Below are 21,252 nucleotides of genomic sequence, written 5' to 3'. Positions count from 1 at the left end.
CTTGAGAGAGAGTGCATGAGCAGGGGGAAGGGCAGAGAGAGACAGAATCCCAAGCAGACTCCCCGAGTGCAAAAGCCCAACACAGGACTCGACCTCAGGCCCCTGAGATCATGACTTGAGCTGAAACCAAGAGTCAGAGGCCCAACCGAACGAGCCACCCAGGTGCCCCAGAGTTTCCTTTAAAAAAAAGGAAAAAAAAGAAAACAAGCAAGCAAGCAAGCAGTAGGGTGAGACAGGCAGGCCACCGGGCTGCAGGCGGGCTGCAGGTGGCGGAGAACACGAGGAGAGCTCACCCCCACAGACGGTGCCATCCAGGTCTTCACAGCGGCGGTCATCACACTCACACGTCTTGCCATACACCCTGCGGTCTCCTGGAGGGTAGCAGGTGCACTTGCCGCATTCGCATTTACCTGCAAAACGCACAGGGAGAGCACATGGCTTAGGAGCGTCACAGAATCGGCCGGGCTTCCCAAGGACACAAGCACATGGTGAAGCCTGGTTAAACAGTTCAGCAAATAACTTTTCTTACCTGCCTCCGGTAAGCTGAGGCCCAAGCACAAGAGCCACGGAGGCCGGGGGACTGAAGTGACACTTGTTTCATTCATTTTTGAAGACTAATTCAGTTATGAAACCCTCTGGGCATTTCATATTCAACTTCATTTGATGATACCAAAACATATATATTTTGACTTAATTTAGTATAATGTCATTTAAAAATGTTTTTATATATTTTTATTTTGGGTCTATTGGCCACATAAGAAAAAAAATGCTCATTGCTGCATTTCAAGGTGATGTTTTAGGACTATTTATAGGCACCAATTTTATAATTTATAGAACTCATTTTACCATGGAATATCAAAGTGCATGACCTAAATCTCTAAATACCTTTATTATTCTTGACTTAAAATTTTAAAGTATAAACATTTTTTGGAATGAGTTTGGTTCACAGTTTAGGAATTCCTTAACTATTATCATTATGGCTGTCATCATTATTTCTTGGGCTGTAACTATGTGTCAAACACTATAATTCTTTCAATTCCATCATTTTGTTTTCACCATTTCACTCACTGACTAGAATTATCACTATCATTTTACTAAACAGGAAACAGACATACCGAGGCCAAGTTCCTTTCCTATGGCAAACCAGCTCATAAGGAATAGATTCAAAATTTATATCCATCCTCATTAACCTTAAAGTTTGTGCACTTAACCATGAAGCCAGACTGCATCTTAATATACCCAATGCAGCACCACAAGGCTATGAGCAAGAAAATTCCTTTTGCCTGAGGAATTGGCACTGGTTTGGCAGACATTCAGCTGGGTGACTACCCTGAGACATCTGTTACTCTCTGTCATTAGCCCAACCATCATAATTACACACCCACTGAAATGATCATAAGATGCTTTGGGGCTGACCCTCCAATGTTGTTAGTCATTCTGGTGCTGCATTTGTATCTTGTTAAAGAAATTCTGAGTTGGTAGATGATGGAAGAAAGGAAAATTAGTATTTAGAATCATATAATTTCAGAGCTGTAATTAAAGATAATCTAATGCAGTGATTCATAATCTTTTCTGGCAGAAGTGGTAGGGTCACTGTCCCTTTGAGAATCTGGTGAAAGATACTGCAATAGATAGTGGGGTTCTGGCTGCTCTTCAACCAGTCTCTCTTCCCACTTGGAAACAGGCCCAAGTTCAGCAGGAGGCAGAGTCCATCTCCTTCCCTGGTGATACTCCCTCTTCCTATGCCCTGGTGGACAGAAGAGGGACACAGTAGACACTCTTGGCCGGGACTTTGCTTCTTGCGGGTGAGAGCAAAGACACAGGGTCTGTGGCAAAGGACCACGAGCAACAGCAAGCACAGCAGTGAGCAACCAGGAGCTGAGGAACTCCACACAAAGTAATGGCAGGACGGGCGAGTTGTTGGCAGGGCCTTGCGTCCCTGGGGTGCTGCACAAACTGGTTGTCCACGCTTGCACTCTGCTCCTAAACCCTTCTCATAAAATCCTTCTCCATCCCAGTGAATGAAGTTGGTCTCTGTTGTCCACAGACAAGAACTCTAACTGGTAGACCTCAGATCTCTCCTTGGAAATATATACCAGCACACATTTACTTTTTTGTAAAATGTCAGGAGGATCCATGACTTCCCACAGTTTATTTAACAGATGAGAAAACCCAACCAAGCTGATGCTGAATGATCTGTCTAAGGCCAGTGAAGTAGACATTAGCAGGGTTGGTGCTGGAACCCGTTTTTCCTGATCCCCAGTGACCTTCTGGTCTCCATAAACATATGTGCCATCATCATGGGGTGTGTGTGTGAATGACAACAAAAATCCGGACTCTGGAGACACAGACTAACTATACAATCTTATCAGCAGTACAACCGCATACGGTTAACTAGTCCTTTGTGAGCAGATACGGGAAACATCAACCACATTATTCCTGAGAGGGAATGCAGTCCTAGTTAGCAAGTCAACATAGATTTTTAAGTTTGAGGGTGTATGTTTATGGTGACAATTTTATTAATGTTTTAAGGCATTCAGGAAGTTTCCTGGATATGCATTATTGGTTTCTGTGCCTCTTTGGAAAGGATGATCTAAATACTGGCATACAGGGGCACCTGGGTGGTATAATCCATTAAGCATCCGACTCTTGGTTTCGGCTCAGGTCATGATCTCAGGGTCCTGAGATCGATGTTGGGCTCCGTGCTGGGCGTGGAGCCTGCTTGGGAGTCTCTCTCTCCCTCTCCTTCTGTCCCTCCCCACTGCTTACCCTCATGCTCTCTCTCCCTCTTAAATAAATAAATAAATACATACATAAATACATAAATAAATAGTGGCATATATGTTCAAATACCTACATTTCATTGTTTTCATTATGGATAGTTTGTCTTGTATTTCTTCTATAAAGTTAGATTGCAAAGTGTTCATATTTGGTCGTAAGTCCATTTTTTTCCCCTAGTAGATTGTAATTCATGTATCTTTTTCAAATATCAGATTATAATTAGTCACTTTGCAATTCTTGGTGGGTTTTTTTTTTTTTTTTGGTCATGTATCTGCTGGAGTTTTCAAAAGCTCTATCAAGCCAACTATTAGCCAAATTACTTTACAGATATAGCTCTAACACAGTTTATAGGCTATAGTACCTTTATATGGAAAGGCAAAAAACCAAGAATCAAGACAGGCTAATGTATTACAGATAGAAAGGTAAAGAAGAGTAAATTGCTCATGCAGTCTACATTTTAAAGTGCATTATTTTGCAGTCTTAGTTCACAACTTAAGTCTAGTCACTACTTGCCAAGGTAAATTTCTACTTTACTTGCCAGGTAAGACATATAGAAGACATATACTTGCCAGGTAAATTTCTACTCATCTTTCAAGATCCAAAGTAAACATCACCAAATCAGTGATACTTGCACCCTCCTCACACACCTGCACAAATACAGCAAATCAACTGCCTTCTCATGTGTCCTCATGATCTTTGAATCAGTATTTATTGAATAGATGCAATAAACAATAATCACATGTGAATGGTTTAATAATAATATTCCCACAACACATGAGCTTTAATGGTTGAACTTGAATTTAGAATTGGATGTCTCTCCCACAATACATGCTCCTTTCCAATTGCCAGAAAACCTTCATTTGTGTCTCCCACAGTTACATCAATGAAATCTGTCCCACAGCAAGCTCATCCTCTTTATTTACACACATACTTCTCTTCCTGTGTCCTGTTATCAGGAGAAGGTCACCATCATTTGATCTGTCACCAAATCTTAAAAACACCTGATGACACAGTTGATTCCTTCCTTCTTTTAATGAACTATTCTTCTCCTTCCAATTTGAAATTTCATGAGATCCACTTTTTTAAAAAAAAATTAAATTCAATTAATTAACATACAATGTATTATTAGTTTCAGGTATAGAGTTCAGTGATTCATCAGTCTTATATAAGATGCTCATTACATCATGTGCCCTCCTTAATGCCCATCACCCAGTTAGCCCCCCCACACCTCTCCCTGAGATCCATTCCTTAAAACATGCCTGCGATTATGTAATGGTCTTTCATGTGATAGTCCCCGTAGACCTTCAAGGCAGAGATCAAATTCCTCAACAGAGCTCTCCACACCTGGTCCAACTCACATTTCGAAGCATATGTTCGATGTTCACAGTGCACTCATGTTCAGAGACATTGCTTTTTGCTCCATTTCTTCTCTCTGCTTGAGCTCTGCCACTTTCTCTGTACAATCTGACCCACTGTTCGGCCAGCTCAGATCTCCTGTCCTCTATGAAACCTTCCTTGTCATCCCTATTCGGTTCCCTGGAACACATGTTCTCTCTCTCTGATCCCACAGTAATTTGCTCATACCACTAGTAGATCACTGAATGCAAACTTCATACTGGATAAGTACATGCTTGAATCAGACCCTAAATACTGAACTTTTTGTGGTCCAGGCTGACAGTGAGATTTGTGTCCTGTTGGCAGCCAGCAAAGTTCTCTGTTGATGGAGTAGGAAACCCTGACGTACAGATTTATTGTCTTTTTTAATAAGAAATTGAGTCCAATCTCTTTCATTTATTTGCTAAATGATATTATTATTTCAATGACTGCTTTAGTGTTGTAAGCTATAAATGTGGCTTCTCAAATGACTATCAATATTCACATAAGTAAGAATGAAGGATAATGGAAGTTGGCATGTCTAGCACTAATAAATGCTATTTTTTTAAACAAATTGAGAGGAAAATCTAAAGAAAGATATACTCAAAGAAATACAAATAAGCCAAGTAATTTTTGAAAAGATAATTCAGGAACAGATGGAAAGGACAGAAATAGCTATCTAAGAAATTAATTTAGTCAACATCATCAATGTCATCCAACCAAAGCTTATGTGAACTTTACACTGAGTCTGCCCATTCCTACTAAATTTTTAAAAAGCAGATAATCTTGAAGCACACACAAAAAGTCAGTCCAATGATATCATTTTATAAAGGACTGAAATCCCTATGAATTGTATTTTAAGGCTTATACATTAGCAAAGAGTAATGAACGAAGGCAGCTACCTAGAAGTTCTGATTTAAAAAGATTTTACTTAAACATTTCAAATTTGACACTTCCTTAAAATACAGAAAAACTCTAAGACAACAATGTACAGCTTATAGTGCTATGCACAACTAGTCATTTTAATAAATAAAATATACCTCACTTTAAATATCATCTTTAATTTAAAATTTCTTACACTCCCTAAGAGAGTTAAACATCTTTCAAACATGTGCATGTTTGCCTTGGAGTACATTTCTCCTAAATATCAGGTTAAAATTTAAAACCTTAATGCACTTACTCCAAAATATTTCTCAAATGAAATTCAGCAAATATGAAGACTCTCTTTTATGCAAAGCACTTGATCAGGAAGTATAAGTCTAAACAAGAGTTATATAAGTCTGTAATTTCTGTTGTCCCCTATAGCTCATTTCATTTCACTAGGTATCAACTCCAGATGAAAGTGTTGGAGAATGATATTTCCAAATATCACAAGCTTAATTGTTTTGAGCATTATTGGCAAAATTTACTATTGTTATTATGAAACTGAAAGGTCAAATATTTTTAATATTTGTTTTTAAAAATCATATGGTCTGTAGATATATAGATTGGAGTTTTCATAACCTTCAGGTAGGTTCAAAACATGACAATATTCAATATTCAAAACATGACAATAAACCAGAAACATTAAAAAAAACGACAAGTTTGACCATAAACAATAATTGAAACAAAATAATATTTTAAAAAAATAACATAAGACTGAAACATAAACAATAAACTGAGACAAAATATTTGCACAGATAAACATATAATAAAAAAATGACTATATATATGAGCTCATATATAAATAATCAATAATGTATACCCACAGGAAAAATAGACGAAGGACAAAAATGGATCATTCACAATAGAAATAATAATACACAATGATCATCATCAACAGCAAATTACTTATATTACTTAGTAAATCTCATGGAAATAAACTGCAAATTTAAAATAGTTATACTTTGAAGGGAAGTCACCTGGTTCACTAAAATACTTGAAAATTCTGAAATTTTATGCTAGTAAGATTTTATCTGATATAGCCTGGAGAAACCCTCATTTATGGTGTTTTGGGTTTTGCCTACAAGATGCTTCAAGGTATATGCAAATAAAATAACATTATTTTAATACTAAGAAGTAGGACTAAGTAGGACTGTCATTCTACATATAGGGTAACTCTGTACCACTAAATTATAAGATGAAATAAAAGAGCAGCTTGACACCTTTATAAAAGGTAGACTGACTCATTTATATTTTTAGAAACTGAAAGATTAAAACTGTATTTATTTACCCTGATTTTTATAGCAGCATTATAAACAATGCTACACTCTGGAAAGAGTCCAAGTGTCCATCAACTGATCGATGAATAAAGAAGATGTGGTATACACACACACACACACACACACACACACACACACACACACACACACACAATGGAATAGTATTCAGGCATCAATTAGAATGAAATCTTGCCTTTTGCAATGATGTGGATGGAGCTAGAGTGTATTATGCTAAGCAAAATAAATCAGAGAAAGACAAATACCATTATTTCACTCATATGTGAAATTGAAGAAAAAAACAAATGAACATGGGCTGGGGAAAGAGAGGGAGGCAAACCATAAAACAGACTCTTAACTATACAGAACAAACTGAGGGTTGCTGGAGGAGAGGTGGGGGGGGGATGGTCTAGATGTGTGATAGGTATTAAAGAGGACACTTATTGTGATGGGCACTGGGTGTTGTATGTAAGTGATGAATCACTATATTGTACAACTGAAACTAATATTGCACTATATGTTAACTAATTGGAATTTAAATAAAAAATTTGAAACTAAAAACACCCAACCTTACTGATTAATTTCACTAGTTTTTATCCTTGTTAACTGCCAGAGCACAGTTATGGTAGAAATATTCATTTAATTATTTCATAAAATCAGAGATTGTTAGAGATGGAAAATCATGGAGGATGATCAAGTCCAACTAGCCCTACAATTTATGGATAAGGAAAATGAACTCTGGGAGTGAGATATCATGTGACTTTTTTAAGGTCATACAATGAAAAGGGATCCATAGGTCGTCTCTCAAGGTCACAGAATGAGTGAGGGGATGGAAAGCTTAACTCATTCCTCCATCATTTCTAGAACTATTGTTGATTGCCTTTTTTAATAGTCAAGGATGCTCAGGTGACTCTCTCCTAATGAAAATGGAGACATATCTGTCAGCATTACCTGAAGAAAAGATAGTCATCTCTGGTACAAGTTATTTTTTCCAAAACTAATATTAGCCTAATGATGTGAAATTGTGAAAGTGACATTTGTTTTTCAAGCTCTATCTCTTCCTCCTTTTCTTCTTTCTTCCCCTCCTTTTCTTCCTCTCGTCCTTTGTCCCCCAACCAACCACCCCATCTCTCTCTCTCATACACACACACACACACACACACACACACACACACCATATTTGTTCCCTCCCTCTTTCTTCCAGGTATTTCTTTTCTTCTTGGATTCCTCTTCTTACACAATCTTAACCGTATCAAATCTCTCAGTCTTTAGACTTTGTCTTCTCCTCCCACCACTCTCTTCAAACTTCTCTTTCTAAGGTGTCAGGTCTCCACAGGGCACAGCCTTCAAATCATCAGGGACTAGTTACTGTATGCCAGATGAGGAGCTACAAAGATAAACAAAACAGATGCTCCTCCTAATCTCATGGATTAACAGGGAAGAGTCCCCTCATGAACTAATTGGGTAAACCCATACTTCATTAGGTGTTAATGACCAACTGAATCTTCTCCATTTCCACTAGTAATAAGCTCGTGCATTTGTGAAGGAGTACAAATCTGGACTTTTCAGATACCAACATGGTAGATGTATGGACCTGAATTGCAACTGTTAAAGACTGAAAACATCTCCAGAAACCATAACTGAAAACACAACACACAACCACACACACAAATCATTTCCACCCCATATGCTCTCATTTGAGGTGTTTAGGTGGAGACTGATTCTCACATCCTTCAAACTACACCACATAGCTAACACATATTCTTGCTCAACAGTAGACGCAACTGGGCTCATCAGCCTTGAATATCTGTGTCAATTTGATCACTCCCTCATTCACTCAACAAACACATTTTGAATATCAACTATGGATCAAGTATTATGTTAGGTACTGAAGATACAAAATTAAGGACATTTAAAAACTTTTAATAGTGGAGGGAATAAAGGTAAAACACACTAGCACACATACCTGGCAGGGTTAGAAAAAGTTCCGGGTAAAGGTGACCTGGGAATGAGTCTCAAAGTGTTTGTTAAGATGTCAGTAAGGTAAAGAAAAAGGGAAATACATTTTATGGCACTGATACAACTAAAAGCATGGGCTCTGACATTAAATAAATCTAGATTCTAATCTTGGGATGTCCACTGTTAAATGTAATTCCTTGGAAGACCAAGTTAAACCTAATTTATCATGGTTGTGTGATGGGAATAATCATAAAACTGATAAGGTTATTGTAAAGGCTAAATGTTGTAATGCATATAAAGTACATAAGGCAGGGCCTGGCATATGCTAAGTGCCCAATAAACAATAGATATTGTTTACATTTTTAAAATAGAAAACACGTTGGGAGACTTGAATCTCAGGCACTCACATAAAATCCATTCCTTTCCTATTCCATTTCTCTAGACAAAAAAACAAACACCTGTATTTCCAGATCCAGAATGAGATTAACTAAGAGCACTGTATTATCGAATGAACCTGCTAGTGTGGTAACAGCAGGCACACTCTCTATGACCTTATTTTCCTTTACTCTTTAAAATGGTAAAAACCACACTTGCAGTACACGCTCAATAGCTAGATAGTAATTAGAGGCTCACATGAAACAGAAAAGAGATTAGCACTTTACTAACACAGTCCTCTTTTGCCTAAAATAATAGGTTTACCATAGCAACCTGATTGCACTAGAAAAACTCCTGCCAAATGCATCCTAAGTTCTCCTGAAATTTCTATGAGGAGGAATTAAACACTTGAGAACTATAATATTCCGTACCATTTCATCTAAGTACAAATATTTTTGTGTGCAAGAATGAAGTAATCTTCCATCAGACATTTGAAAGTGAAGAGGCACCTTCCCCTTCCCATTTCAAAATGGGTGCCGAGATGTCTTATAATTCAAGCCACATTGACATCACAATTACCAACCAAGGAAGAGTTGCTCATGACTTTTAAAAACATGGATAAATGTCAATTCTTCTGTCTGTACTTTCTTAGTACACAAGGATTAAAGTAATCAGTCATGGACTAAGAAGACACTTAAGCAAACGTAGTACTAATATAATTTTCTGTGGTCTGCCCTAGAGTGTCTAAACTAGAAAATGGGAAATTGGTACACCAGCTGTCACTTTTCTCTAAGGGTTTTCCAATGTGTCGAACAAAGTGTCACAGAGGAGGTCTATTGGACCTCTAAATTAGATTATCTCATTATTTCAACCTTAAGATCATTTCTAAAATAACAATTACTCAAGATTCATTTTTTTCTAACAAAATATCTATAAATTAGGAAGCAATATCACACTCATTTGCCAGTGTAACCCAGAAACCAATCAGCAGGTCCAAGGTTTAAAAGTCAGTGAATGACTGAGGTTAGGAAATGTGGAGCTTAAGTAATTGATCAGTGTGGCCCATCATGAGGTGGCCAACATCAATTGAAATCAGAATCTCCTTCTTCCTAGCTGGTGCACCCATTAACTAGACAATGGACAGTCCCTTGTTTCAGAAACAAGATTTAGGGATTCTGCAAACATAGATCCTATCACATCCAAGCCTATTCTTGGTATTGACTTTAATTATTCCATTCTAGGTCATAAATAAACATATACAACTGTAATTCACCATGAAAGACTCTGTGGGACAAATGCCCTAAGACAGTCACAGGTAACAAATGCCATTCACCAGTATGAGTGCTGTGGTTGACAGAATCAGAGAAATGTTTTTATGGAAAGTCTCTTGAAAATAAACTTTATTTGGGCAATGTAAGGGTAGTGTGGAATCAGGCCATAGTCACTTTTAAATTCTTGGTTTTTGTCACTTTCAAAAAAAAAATCAAAAGTGTGAGTGAATATATCACTTCCTTAACACATATTTCAGGAGTGCTAATTAAATTGATTTGAAATAAGTGTGAAATTTCTTCCCACATCAGGGATAATTAGGAAATTTATTTAATAATTTGAACAATGAGATTCATATCACAATACATAATATGTTTTCCATCAACAACAAGGTAGGCTTTTAAAATTAAGAAAAAATAAACCAAAAAGAAATATTTTCTACTAATAACTTAGTTTGTATTTTTTTAAGGTTTTATTTATTTAGTTGAGAGAGAGAAAGCTAGCGAGAGCATGAGCTGGGGAAGAGGTAGAGAGAGAGGGAGAAGTAGACTCGCCACTGAGCAGGAAGCCTGATGCAGGACTCGATCCCAGGACCCTGGGATCATGACCTGAGCTGAAGGCAGATACTTAACTGACTGAGCCACCCGGGTGCCCCAGTTTGTATTATTTTTTGCTTCTGTATTTAATAATGCTGATTTCTGAAAGTCATAAACCATTAGAGAAAACATTGTGTATATATATGTGTATACATATATGAGAATGTATATGTAAAATACATTTAAATTCGAGGGTGAAGGAACTCCATGTGAGCAATTTATCCTCAAATGGTTCATTGAAAACAGCTCTTTATACTATTCTTAAATCTTCTAAGTTTGAAATTATTTAAAAATACAAATATTTTAAAATTTAAAAATATGTAAGTAAAACTCTAGACATAATGTATCCGTGTAGCTAATTTTCTTTTAAAAATAAAGTCTTATCAATAATTATGCATATACCTACCCACGCATTTTACATTCAGTTTTGGGAAATATTCTTTAACATCATATTCAGGGTTTCAGCCAATTTTTTCAATAAAGCAGTGTCAAACATATGCAGAGCCTGGGAACTGCACAGCCAAAAATGTCAGAAATTCAATAAACTTAAAATTTGTAAATATAGTAACCTTACTTTAACTTTGGTATTTTACAGCACAGTTCGCATAATCAGGTTTAATAGGTAAGAGTAGCAAGGAAGCAGGGCTTAATATACTGTAATAAATAACATTCTACCCATCAGAGTAGTCCATAATGGAAGGCAAGGTGTAAGCTCCCTAAGAAGGGAATCTCTGATAAGAGTTAAGAGTTTGTGCTCTGGACCCAGAAAGACCTAAGACAGAATTTAATATTGACCACTTATATGCTCTATAATCGAGGGAGTAACTTAACCTATCAATTTAAAAATTTTCAAAATTGGGAATACCTACTTGATAAATACTTTTAAAGATAATGAAATAGAAAGCTATTTGTAAGTATTACTAATAGTTTGGATTTCCTAAGTACCACTATGATACCTGTTTGTGACACAATGTTTAACATTTTTTGAATTACATAAACATATACCTTAAAGAGTAAAAGGCTGCAACAAATAGACCCACATATATTATAACGTTGTATATTCTTATATAATCAGAAGTAGTATTCCATTTTTCACTGCTAGTATGTTTCTACCTCAGTATGAAATCCCACTTTCCTTTTTCCCTCTGCCAATAATATATTTCAGATAACTCGTGGTTTCTATATTAAGTAATGATACTTCTTTAAAAGGTATTTTATATTGGCATTACTTTTCAACAAACTCCTATTGCACCTGAAATTCCTATCTCCATTTTGTCTCTAGCCTCAGCGATAATTTTTCACTAGCAAAAACTCAATATATAAGATTAAGTCAAAGGCTGCCAAGGCAGTTTGATTTAAGTGGCCAAAATCCTAAAGAAAAAGATACCACAGGGAAATAAGTTCTACCTTCTATGCAAATAATCCCCTTCCTGCATTTGTCAAATCTGATCTGAAACTTTTTAACGCAAGAAGAAAGAAACATCTAAAAGATGAATAAATGAAATAGAGCTTTTGAGTTTTTCATCTAGCTAGAAAAACAGTAATTAGAATTCAGGGACCTTGAAAGAGGGCATTGATAAACATCACATAGACGTCCCAGGTTTTCACTTTAAAAGTCATTTCAATCCCTAATTGGACTGAGGTCATCTATCTGCCTTTGCACATGTCTGCCAGAAAAAAAAAAAAAAAATCTCTGCAAGAAAGATAATATCACTCACAAAATTCTACCAATTTTATTAAACTGTATTTATGCTTAATAAAAAAAATAACAGGTATGTCAAGAGACTGGGCAGAATGACCAAAAATCAAAAAGAAAAAACACACAACAGGAAGAGATCCAAAAATGATAGAGGTGACTAACCTGGAATTGTCAGTAATGGACTTTAAAATAACTATGATTAACATATTCAAGAAACTGTATTACTAAATGGAGAAAATCACCAGAGAATTATATGTTTTAAAAAAAAGCAAATGGAAATTCTGAATTAAAAAATATAGTAAATGAAATTAAAACCTCAATGAATAAAGATATTCCGTGGTGGATTAGACACAGAAGAAGAGAGGATTAGTAAACTGGAAGTATGTCAGGAGAAAATACCCAGACTGAAGCATAGAAAACAAAAAGAATGAGGAAAAAAGAGCATAAGAGCGGCATGAAATAATATCTCATGCATCTAATTGGCTCCCAGAAAGAAAAGATATCATGAGGCAGAAGTAATATTTTAAGAAATAATAGTGCTGTCATGGGCTGAATTGTGTCCCCCCCCAAAATTCATTATGTTGAATTCCTAATCCCCAGTACCTTGGAAGAGGTAATTAAGGTTAAATGAGGCCATTCAAGTGAGCCTCAATCCTGTTGATTTTATAAAATAGAAGATTAGAACCGACATACCAAGGGAAGACCATGTGAAGACACAGAGAAAATAAGGTCATGTATAAGCTGAGGAGAGAGGCCCTCAGAAGAAATCAACCTGGATGATACTTTGATCTTGGACTTAGTGCCTCTAGGACTCTGAGGAAATATATTTCTGTCATTGAAGCCACTCACTTGGTAGCACTTTGTTATGGCAGCCCTAGTAAACTAATATAGGTGCCAAAAGAATTTGAGCTACAGATTCAAGAAGCTTCATTAAGCTTAAGGAGAATAAATATAAAGAAAACCACAAACCTTAGGTGAGACACAGCACAGTCAGTTTCTGAAAGCCAAAAAGAAAGTCTTAAAAGTAGTCAGAGATAAAAAGATGCATTACCTTCAAAGAAAAAAAGCAAGAAGACTGACAATTGAATAACCAAAATAAAATGCTTAAGCCAGATGGAAATGGAATGACATCTCTAAAATTCTGAAAGAAACTGTCAAATTACAATTCTATGGCTAACAAAAATATCCTTCCAATTTGATTACAAAGTGAGAACACTTCCAGACTAACAAAAAACTAAAAGAAGTCATGACCAGAAGAGTCTTCTCAGAAGAAATATTAAAGAAAAAAGTTCCTCACACACAAGGAAAATGATCCAAAACATAAACAGTAAAATAAAGAAATGAAAAACAAAAAGTAAATATAGGGTAAATATAAATGAAAAAAGTCTATAGAATTAAAATAATGTCTTATAAAGGTCAAGGTCTAAAATTTAAATTTCATGATGCTGGAATAACCTTGACAACAAAATCACACAAGGACATTATAGGGAAAGGAAGTTACAAATCAATCTCTCTCATGAACTTTGAATTCATCCATTTTCTTTTTTCTTTTTTTTAAGATTTTATTTATTTATTTGTCAGAGAGAGAGAGCACAAGTAGGGTGAGCGGCAGGCAGAGGGAGAAGCAGACTCCCCGCTGAGCAAGGAGCCCGATGCGGGATTAGATCCCAGGACCCTGGGATCATGCCCTGAGCTGAAGGCAGATGCTTAACCAATTGAGCTACCCAGGTGTCCCAATTCAGCCATTTTCAAAAACATTCATATCCAAATGGGTTTAGTCTAGGATTAAAGAGTTGGTTTAACATTTAAAAATCAATCAAAATATTTCATCACCTTAATAGAAAAAACATTATCATCTAAATAGATGCATATTAAATATTTGATAATATTCAAACTCCTACATGCAAAATAATTAAGGGAATAAATATAATTTATTTTGATGATAGTCTAAAGTAAATCTGTAGCTAACATGACATTTAGGAGTAAAATATTGAAAACATTTTCCTGAAGATTGGGAGCAAGACAAGAATGTCCACTATTTCTATTTCTAATCAATATCATACAGACATGTTATATAGTGCTCTAAGGTAAGAAAAAGAATTAAAAATCATAAAGAGAGGATAAAATAACATTGTCGTTATTCACATAGGGTATGATTATGTTAGTAGAAAATTTTTTAAAAACTACATATAAACCATTAAAATTAAGTAAATTTAGCAAGGTCATAAGACACAGGTGGTTAATATTTAAAAATTTAGTTGCATTTTAATATAGAAGGAACAAACATTTAGGACCTGAAATTTATTTAAGGGTTTACTTTTTAATAACATAAAAAAACATAAAATAGGAATACTTGCAAAAGATGTCAAGACCTCTATATTGAAAACTATAAGCTACTAAGTGAAATTAAAGAACATATAAATAGGAGGACTGGCATGCCAGGTTAATAAATTACGATCTTAGTAGTGTTAGTTCTCCAACAATTGATGTATAGATTTAATGCATCCCTAAGTATTCAGGTATCATTAATGGTATATAAATGCAAAGGGATGAAAATAGCCAAAGCATTGTTACAGAAGAAAAATTGATGGAGAAATTTACAATATTGGATTTTAAGACATACTATAAAGCTACAGTATTTAAGAGCATTTTCCTCATAAAAAAATTAGACAAATGGAAAATGGAACAAAATTAAAACACTGGAAAAAGACCTGTAAAATATAAGGCCACCTGATTTATGACAGAGGTGACATCACAGTGTAGTTGGGAAAGGCTGATTTTTCAATAAAGGGTTTTATCTAGCCTCGATTAGTCACTTTGGCTTTTTACAAATTCAGTTTCTTGTTCTCTATGCAAAGCTATTAGACTAAATGATCTCCAAAGCATCTCAGGTGTCACCATAGAATTTCACTCACAAACCTTCAACAATGTAGCTATCAGTACTGTTTTCCAGTTAAATGTTCCAAATATGTCTGGTCAGACTGCATAATTTCTTAGACATGGCAGTTACCATGGTATTACTTGCATTTTTTTCTCTAAGAATATTACTATGCAATGCACATATAAAAATCATATGAATTTATTCAACTTACATTTAGATATTAAAATTGTTGCCTTCCATCACAAATAGAAAGCTAATTGCTTGTGACTCCCTTCAGTTCAATTTCTTTTCTAGAGAAACTAATATAAAAACCTCCTACCATTGGCTATGAAGTAAATGTAGTTAAGTATAGAAATACAATTCCAAATGATGGAACTTACTGGAGCCATAAGTGATCCAGATCTATGGAAATATAGAAATTCTCAAATTATGCCCTAATGATTATTGCCTGTAAAGGCAAAAAAAAAAAAAACAAAACAGTAGTTAAAAGTCATGGAAACAGTTCAGAGACTGTGGGAAGGCATGAGAAAAAAAATTGCTAGACCATCTTTTTCACTCTTTCAAGATAATTAAATACTTAGTCATAGGAGAGATCATAGAATCTTCCACAGCTAAACTTGGCTGCCTAGAGAAATTGCATGATGGCCAAACAAATGAGGGTGCTCTATGTTCCTGGGACTCTACCAAATAAGTGGAATCACTCAATTTTGATAAGAATATCAGAGGGGTAGTGTACAGATGGTGTGGAGGAAGAGAGGGAAATACGCTTTTAATTAAAGGAAGGGGAAGAGAAGGAGGGCTTTGAAAAAAAAACACTCAAATTACATGTGATTACCTGTTGATATTGGCAATGGAAAAAATATCAGAAAATAAAGAAATTTGAAATGCAGGTCATTCATGCAAACCTTCACATCTCCCTGACTACAGAAAATGTAGGATAAATAGACATTTGTTTGAAATAGAAATTGAGCTTACTTAGAATCCCTCCATATTATGAGTTAAACCATGCTTATGTGTCTCTCTCATTCAAATCTTCAATAAAATAAAAGAAGTGAATTCAGGATAATAAAAACAAAACAAAACAAAATCACATGTAATTGCTAATTGTCAAAAACATTCATGCCATTGTTTGAAAGCAATGTCTTCTTTGAAGTAACAGGAAATTGCAATATCAGCTCTGCAGTGAAATGACTTTTGCTTTCACCTGATGTATCAAAAGAAATAAGACTATTCAATCAGTCCTAGCAATAATAGTTAACATCACTACTGCTAAAGCTATTCAGGGAATGAAATGAGGTAATAAAAGAGAACAAATAAAGCCTAAGTGATTGGATGCTTTAAACAATGATACATCACACAAAAAGGAGTGCTGGAAGAACCCTGATTACTTCTGTCTTGAGTCATCTTTGGCTTCAATACATCTGATTGCCTGAGAGTCCAATGGATTGATTGCTTGCCCATGATGTGTTATGTAATGAGATATTGCATTAATTCTACTGGAAATTTTAATTTGCATATTCCTTTTTTTCTTTTGCAAGAAAATGACAACTGCTTTGTGGGAAGGATAGTTAATAAACACTCGAAACTTATTCTCTTCCAAGTCTAGTTTCCTGTTTCTCTTCCACTTCAGTTTTCAATTTTATTTATTTATTGGTGGGGAGGTGTGATTTTAAATGTGACTTTTTAAAATTAATTTTCACTTTTTGAAATAGCATCACAAAAAATATGTTACAATGAAGTACACAATATATGGGCTTAGTTTCCAGCAATATGAACAGCATATAATATATTGTACCTATAACAGAGCGTTTGTTCTATTGCTGGGCTTGTGGGAAGAAATGTAATTTTCCAAGAAACCCAAAGCGAGTATTAGCACTTTAAGCAAAAAAGTAGAGAAGTTGAACTTGAGATTCCTTGAGTAATCTAGGTACCCTGAAAAGGGGGATAAAGAGACCCAAGATCAGTCATATCCTGGAGAACCTAACACAAATCTTTGCTGAAGAAAAGTGTCCTGAATCTAGGCTTCAAGATTTTCAGAAATTAGGATAAACCATGTATAAACACATGACTGAAGACCAGTACATGCATACGCGTGCACACACACACACCCACACACACACACACACACACACACAAGGAAACAAACCACCATGAGTGAAAGTAGAAACAACAAAAAAACCCAAAAACAAAAACAAACAACAACAACAAAAAAAAAAAACAATTTTTTTTAGCTCTGTGCTACAAACTGGATATTGTCTAATTACCCATCTTGCCACGTTCTTTTGTGAATATTTTTGTTATTGTTATTCTAATACCTGTATTTGATAAACCAATAACCGGGACATTTATGCATCTGTCTCTGTTGCCTGTTGTTTCTTTCCTTAGTTCTGTTTCTTATTTCTTTGGTTGAATGTCATAAATTGTATATGAAAAGTTTACAGAGCCTGGATGACAGTCTTTTCCCCAGAAATAGTTAACTTCTTATAAGCACATGGAGCAATGTGTCTTATCCCCAGGGACAAGTGTCTGGAGACATTTTTGGGTGTAATTATGGGCTGGCGGTGTTATTGGCATCTTAGTGGGTAGAGACCAGGGATGCTGCTAAACATCTTACAAAGCACGGGACAGTCCCCATAACGAAGAATCATCCAGCCCAAAATGTTCACAGTGCTGCTAAAATAAGTGAGGGCAGATCTCCTTAATCTAATTCGTGATAGAGCTCACCTGAGGCTGAGTTCCATATCCAACCCTTTTTTACCACTCCCCAAGAAGTGCAAACACACTGGCATCTGTGCTCATGCATACACATACAGATGACATATACATGCTCACCCGAAAATCACTTCACTCAAGTCTACCTTCACCCTTTAAGACCAATCGTTTTTACCTCCTCTAAAAAGCACTACCTGCCACTCCCTCAACCCTGCATTCGATCACTACTTAAGGCTTGATTTAGGTATCACTAAAATGTTTAAAATAGAACCTTGGCAGGGCTCTAGTCTAACAGATACAGACTGATCTAAAATGTGCTCTATGGTGTTAAAGGCTGTTTTATAATTTTTTAATCTCAGCTGCTTATTTGCATCTTGAATTCAGTGCTTTTGCAAGTCATTATCACTTCTATGCCCCTACCTAAGACTCCCATTCACCATAGTTTTTTAATGTATACTCCCATTAGCCCCTATTTAAAAAATCACTTTCCTAATTTCAAATCAAGATTAAAAAAATATTTTATATATATATGTGTGTGTGTGTGTATTATACACACACATATACATGTATTAAAATACTGAGTGCCTTTTACTTTTTAAGTTACAATTCAAATGGTCTAAAATATATTATTATCAAAGCAATAATTAATAATAAAGCAATACAGGATCAATGTAAATAATGAGAAAATACCTACATGGAAGGCAGTAAAATCCTCATTAAACTCAGCTCCAGGGGGTAATTACTGTTAATGCTGCAATGAACTTCCTTCTAGTCTCTCATCTCCACCTGTTTTTACATATATGAGTAAACAATGCAATATAATTTTATCTAAAATTATAAATATTTTAGTTAGGAGCACTTTGAAAAGGATTTATTTTACTTAAGATCATTCTTCCAGTAGCCTTTTCATGACTTAAACTATGGTTGGACTTAATCCCAAAATATGGTATTATTTTTTTTAAAGGAGCAGCTATATCTAGTACCAGTCAAAACCTCTGCTGTCCACTTTGAATTCCCCCTGCTGACAGAATTAAGTGTAGATTAATTTACTTAAAGCTTGGCTAATTGGCCATTCACTCCCAATGGAGAGAGACTGCTGATTTAGTCACTTAAAACAGTAAGTAGGCCATCTCTAAGAGAAAAAAAAAAAATCATCTTTCTACACTACTCTTTAAAAATTGCCCCTGAACTCTCACAAATGAGCTTCTTTGTCTTGATACTACCCAAAGATAAGAAGAGATAGATGTAGGGGTCTGGGGAACTCTTTGCTCCCTTCACTCAGGACTATTCTAGTGCAGATTAGTTAATAGAGAACTCTGCTTTATTATCTGTCAAGACAATCATTAATATGCAAACATATGGACAGCATTCTAGGTACTGTACAGAACATGAGGGGGAGAATGTCCAAAATCTAAATCTAACCGAGGATTCTATGAAGATTGATGGCCCCAAGGAGGAGAAATATACCCTCCAGTATGAATTCCAATTTCCACAGAAACTAAATGGACCTCAAAATATTTTGTAACTGTAAAGAAAACCACTACTATGGTTTGGGTAAATTTAGCTAATGTGTAAGGGGAGTCCTATATAATAAAACAAATCAAAGTGAAAGAAAGGGACCCATAAGTAACATGCAAAATGGGGAGAAGAATTATCATAAGTTGTTTTTTCACAATTTTTATTTTATGTGTGATGAGCAGGTGAGAAGGAAGATAGAATCACACCCTCGGTGTATGTGTTAAACTTTGTTTGTAGACTTGATATATGTGTTCAATTAAGCTGTTTAGCCAGGGTCAGTATATCATCAGATCAGCAGTCAGAGGGCACATTTGATAAAAGCCTAAAGCAATGAATTAAATGAAATGTTACTAATAAATAATTTTATAAAGAAACAAAATGGTAAATTTTCATGAAATTTGAATTAAAAACTGAAGATATACCAGGCTCAGCATAATTTTAGAAGCTCACTGACTTGACACAATAAAATATGTATCAATTATATTCATATGCAAAGTTCAAAAGCAATGGGCACTATATCAGCTTCATTATTATGTTTAAGGCCAAGACAAGGCACTTTCCTTTCTGCATTAGGCTTGTTTTCCACCAGCAGCAATACTAGAAACATAACCCAAACAACACTATCTGAGCTACCAAGTAGCCTGAATATACGTCTAAGATGTATTTTATTGACAAAAAAAGGGGTGATGGAGTAAATAAGGAGGATGTGAAAATAGATTATGTAGACTTGGAGCTGCAATAAAAATATGAAACTGCTCAAAGAACATATTCAATAAGGTTGAGGGTTAGTTCTCCATAAAGGAAAGGAAAATGTTAACTATCACACACACATTAGAATATGAGTACATTCTGAAAAGTAGGGTATTAAGCTGGTGCGCCTTACATTCCTCGGTGACTATACATCACATTTTCTGGATAGGAAGCCTTCCAACTGCTTATCTTTTTTTGTTTTAAAGATTTTATTTATTTATTTGAGAGAGAGAATGAGAGAGAGAGAGAGCATGAGAAGGGGGGAGGGTCAGAGGGAGCAGCAGACTCCCCGCTGAGCAGGGAGCCCGATGCGGGACTCGATCCCGATCCCGGGACTCCAGGATCATGACCTGAGCCGAAGGCAGTCGCTTAACCAACTGAGCCACCCGGGTGCCCTCCAACTGCTTATCGTAAGGACATTGTCAATTATCACTTGTGGCAATCGATGGGGAAAGGCATGGCCACCATACCAAGAACCACCACCAAACCCGTCAGCTCTCATCCCACAATGTGGCACATCCGTCAGAGGTTGTGACCATCTGATTTGACAATGGAGAAACAAATGAATTTTAGAGGTAGAAGTGGATGTTTTAAATGTAGGTAGAGAGATAAGATCTACTGATCAGTTTCATAGAAAGGGAAAGGGATACTTGAGTTTACAGATACAGAAATATTAATTAACAAACAGAGGAGAGAGGAACTTAAAATTTTCAATGCTTCCTTCCCTTATACATCAGATGGCTCTCAATTCCAGTTCTGTGGCTTTTCTGCTTTATCAATGTTTAATCGCATTTGTAGGAACAGGAGGAGAATCATAACTGGGATTTGCATTTCCTAAGGATAAATTATTAGTGCATTAATTTGACTAAATGTATCTTGTCTACCACCTCGCTTTTTATTACATTGAAATATGCATGTCTAACAACTGCTTTTTGCAACATGTCCATTCCTCCCACGTAAGAACATAGAGAGATCGGATAAACCAACACCTATTGTATGCCATCAATCAAAGTGGCAATTTCGGAATGCCCATTTCTTTCTCATACATTCTACGTGTTTCCCAGGGAACACTTCCTGAACCTTCTCCCATTTTTTTTTCCATCTAGAAGTTGATACGTTTAAATAATTATAACAAAGCAA

At 35.7% G+C, this 21,252-nt stretch overlaps 1 protein-coding gene across 2 annotated transcripts in view; it reads right to left on the bottom strand.

Moving 5' to 3' along the window:
• ITGBL1 (integrin subunit beta like 1) overlaps positions 1-21,252 on the bottom strand; it is a 206,451-nt gene that overhangs the window by 23,020 nt on the left and 162,179 nt on the right. For both annotated transcript variants that reach the window (XM_028112090.1, XM_028112091.1), the window contains one exon: positions 294-410. In XM_028112090.1, coding sequence (XP_027967891.1) covers positions 294-410 — 117 coding nt within the window. The remainder of the gene's footprint in view (positions 1-293; positions 411-21,252) is intronic.

Source organism: Eumetopias jubatus, unplaced genomic scaffold (genome assembly GCF_037043125.1).
Source record: "Eumetopias jubatus isolate StellerSeaLion01/CBP00866 unplaced genomic scaffold, mEumJub1_p1.0 scaffold_3, whole genome shotgun sequence".
Classification (NCBI taxonomy): domain Eukaryota; kingdom Metazoa; phylum Chordata; class Mammalia; order Carnivora; family Otariidae; genus Eumetopias; species Eumetopias jubatus.
The sequence above is the reverse complement of the archived record's forward strand: the minus strand, read 5'-3'. Positions and strand labels throughout refer to the sequence as shown.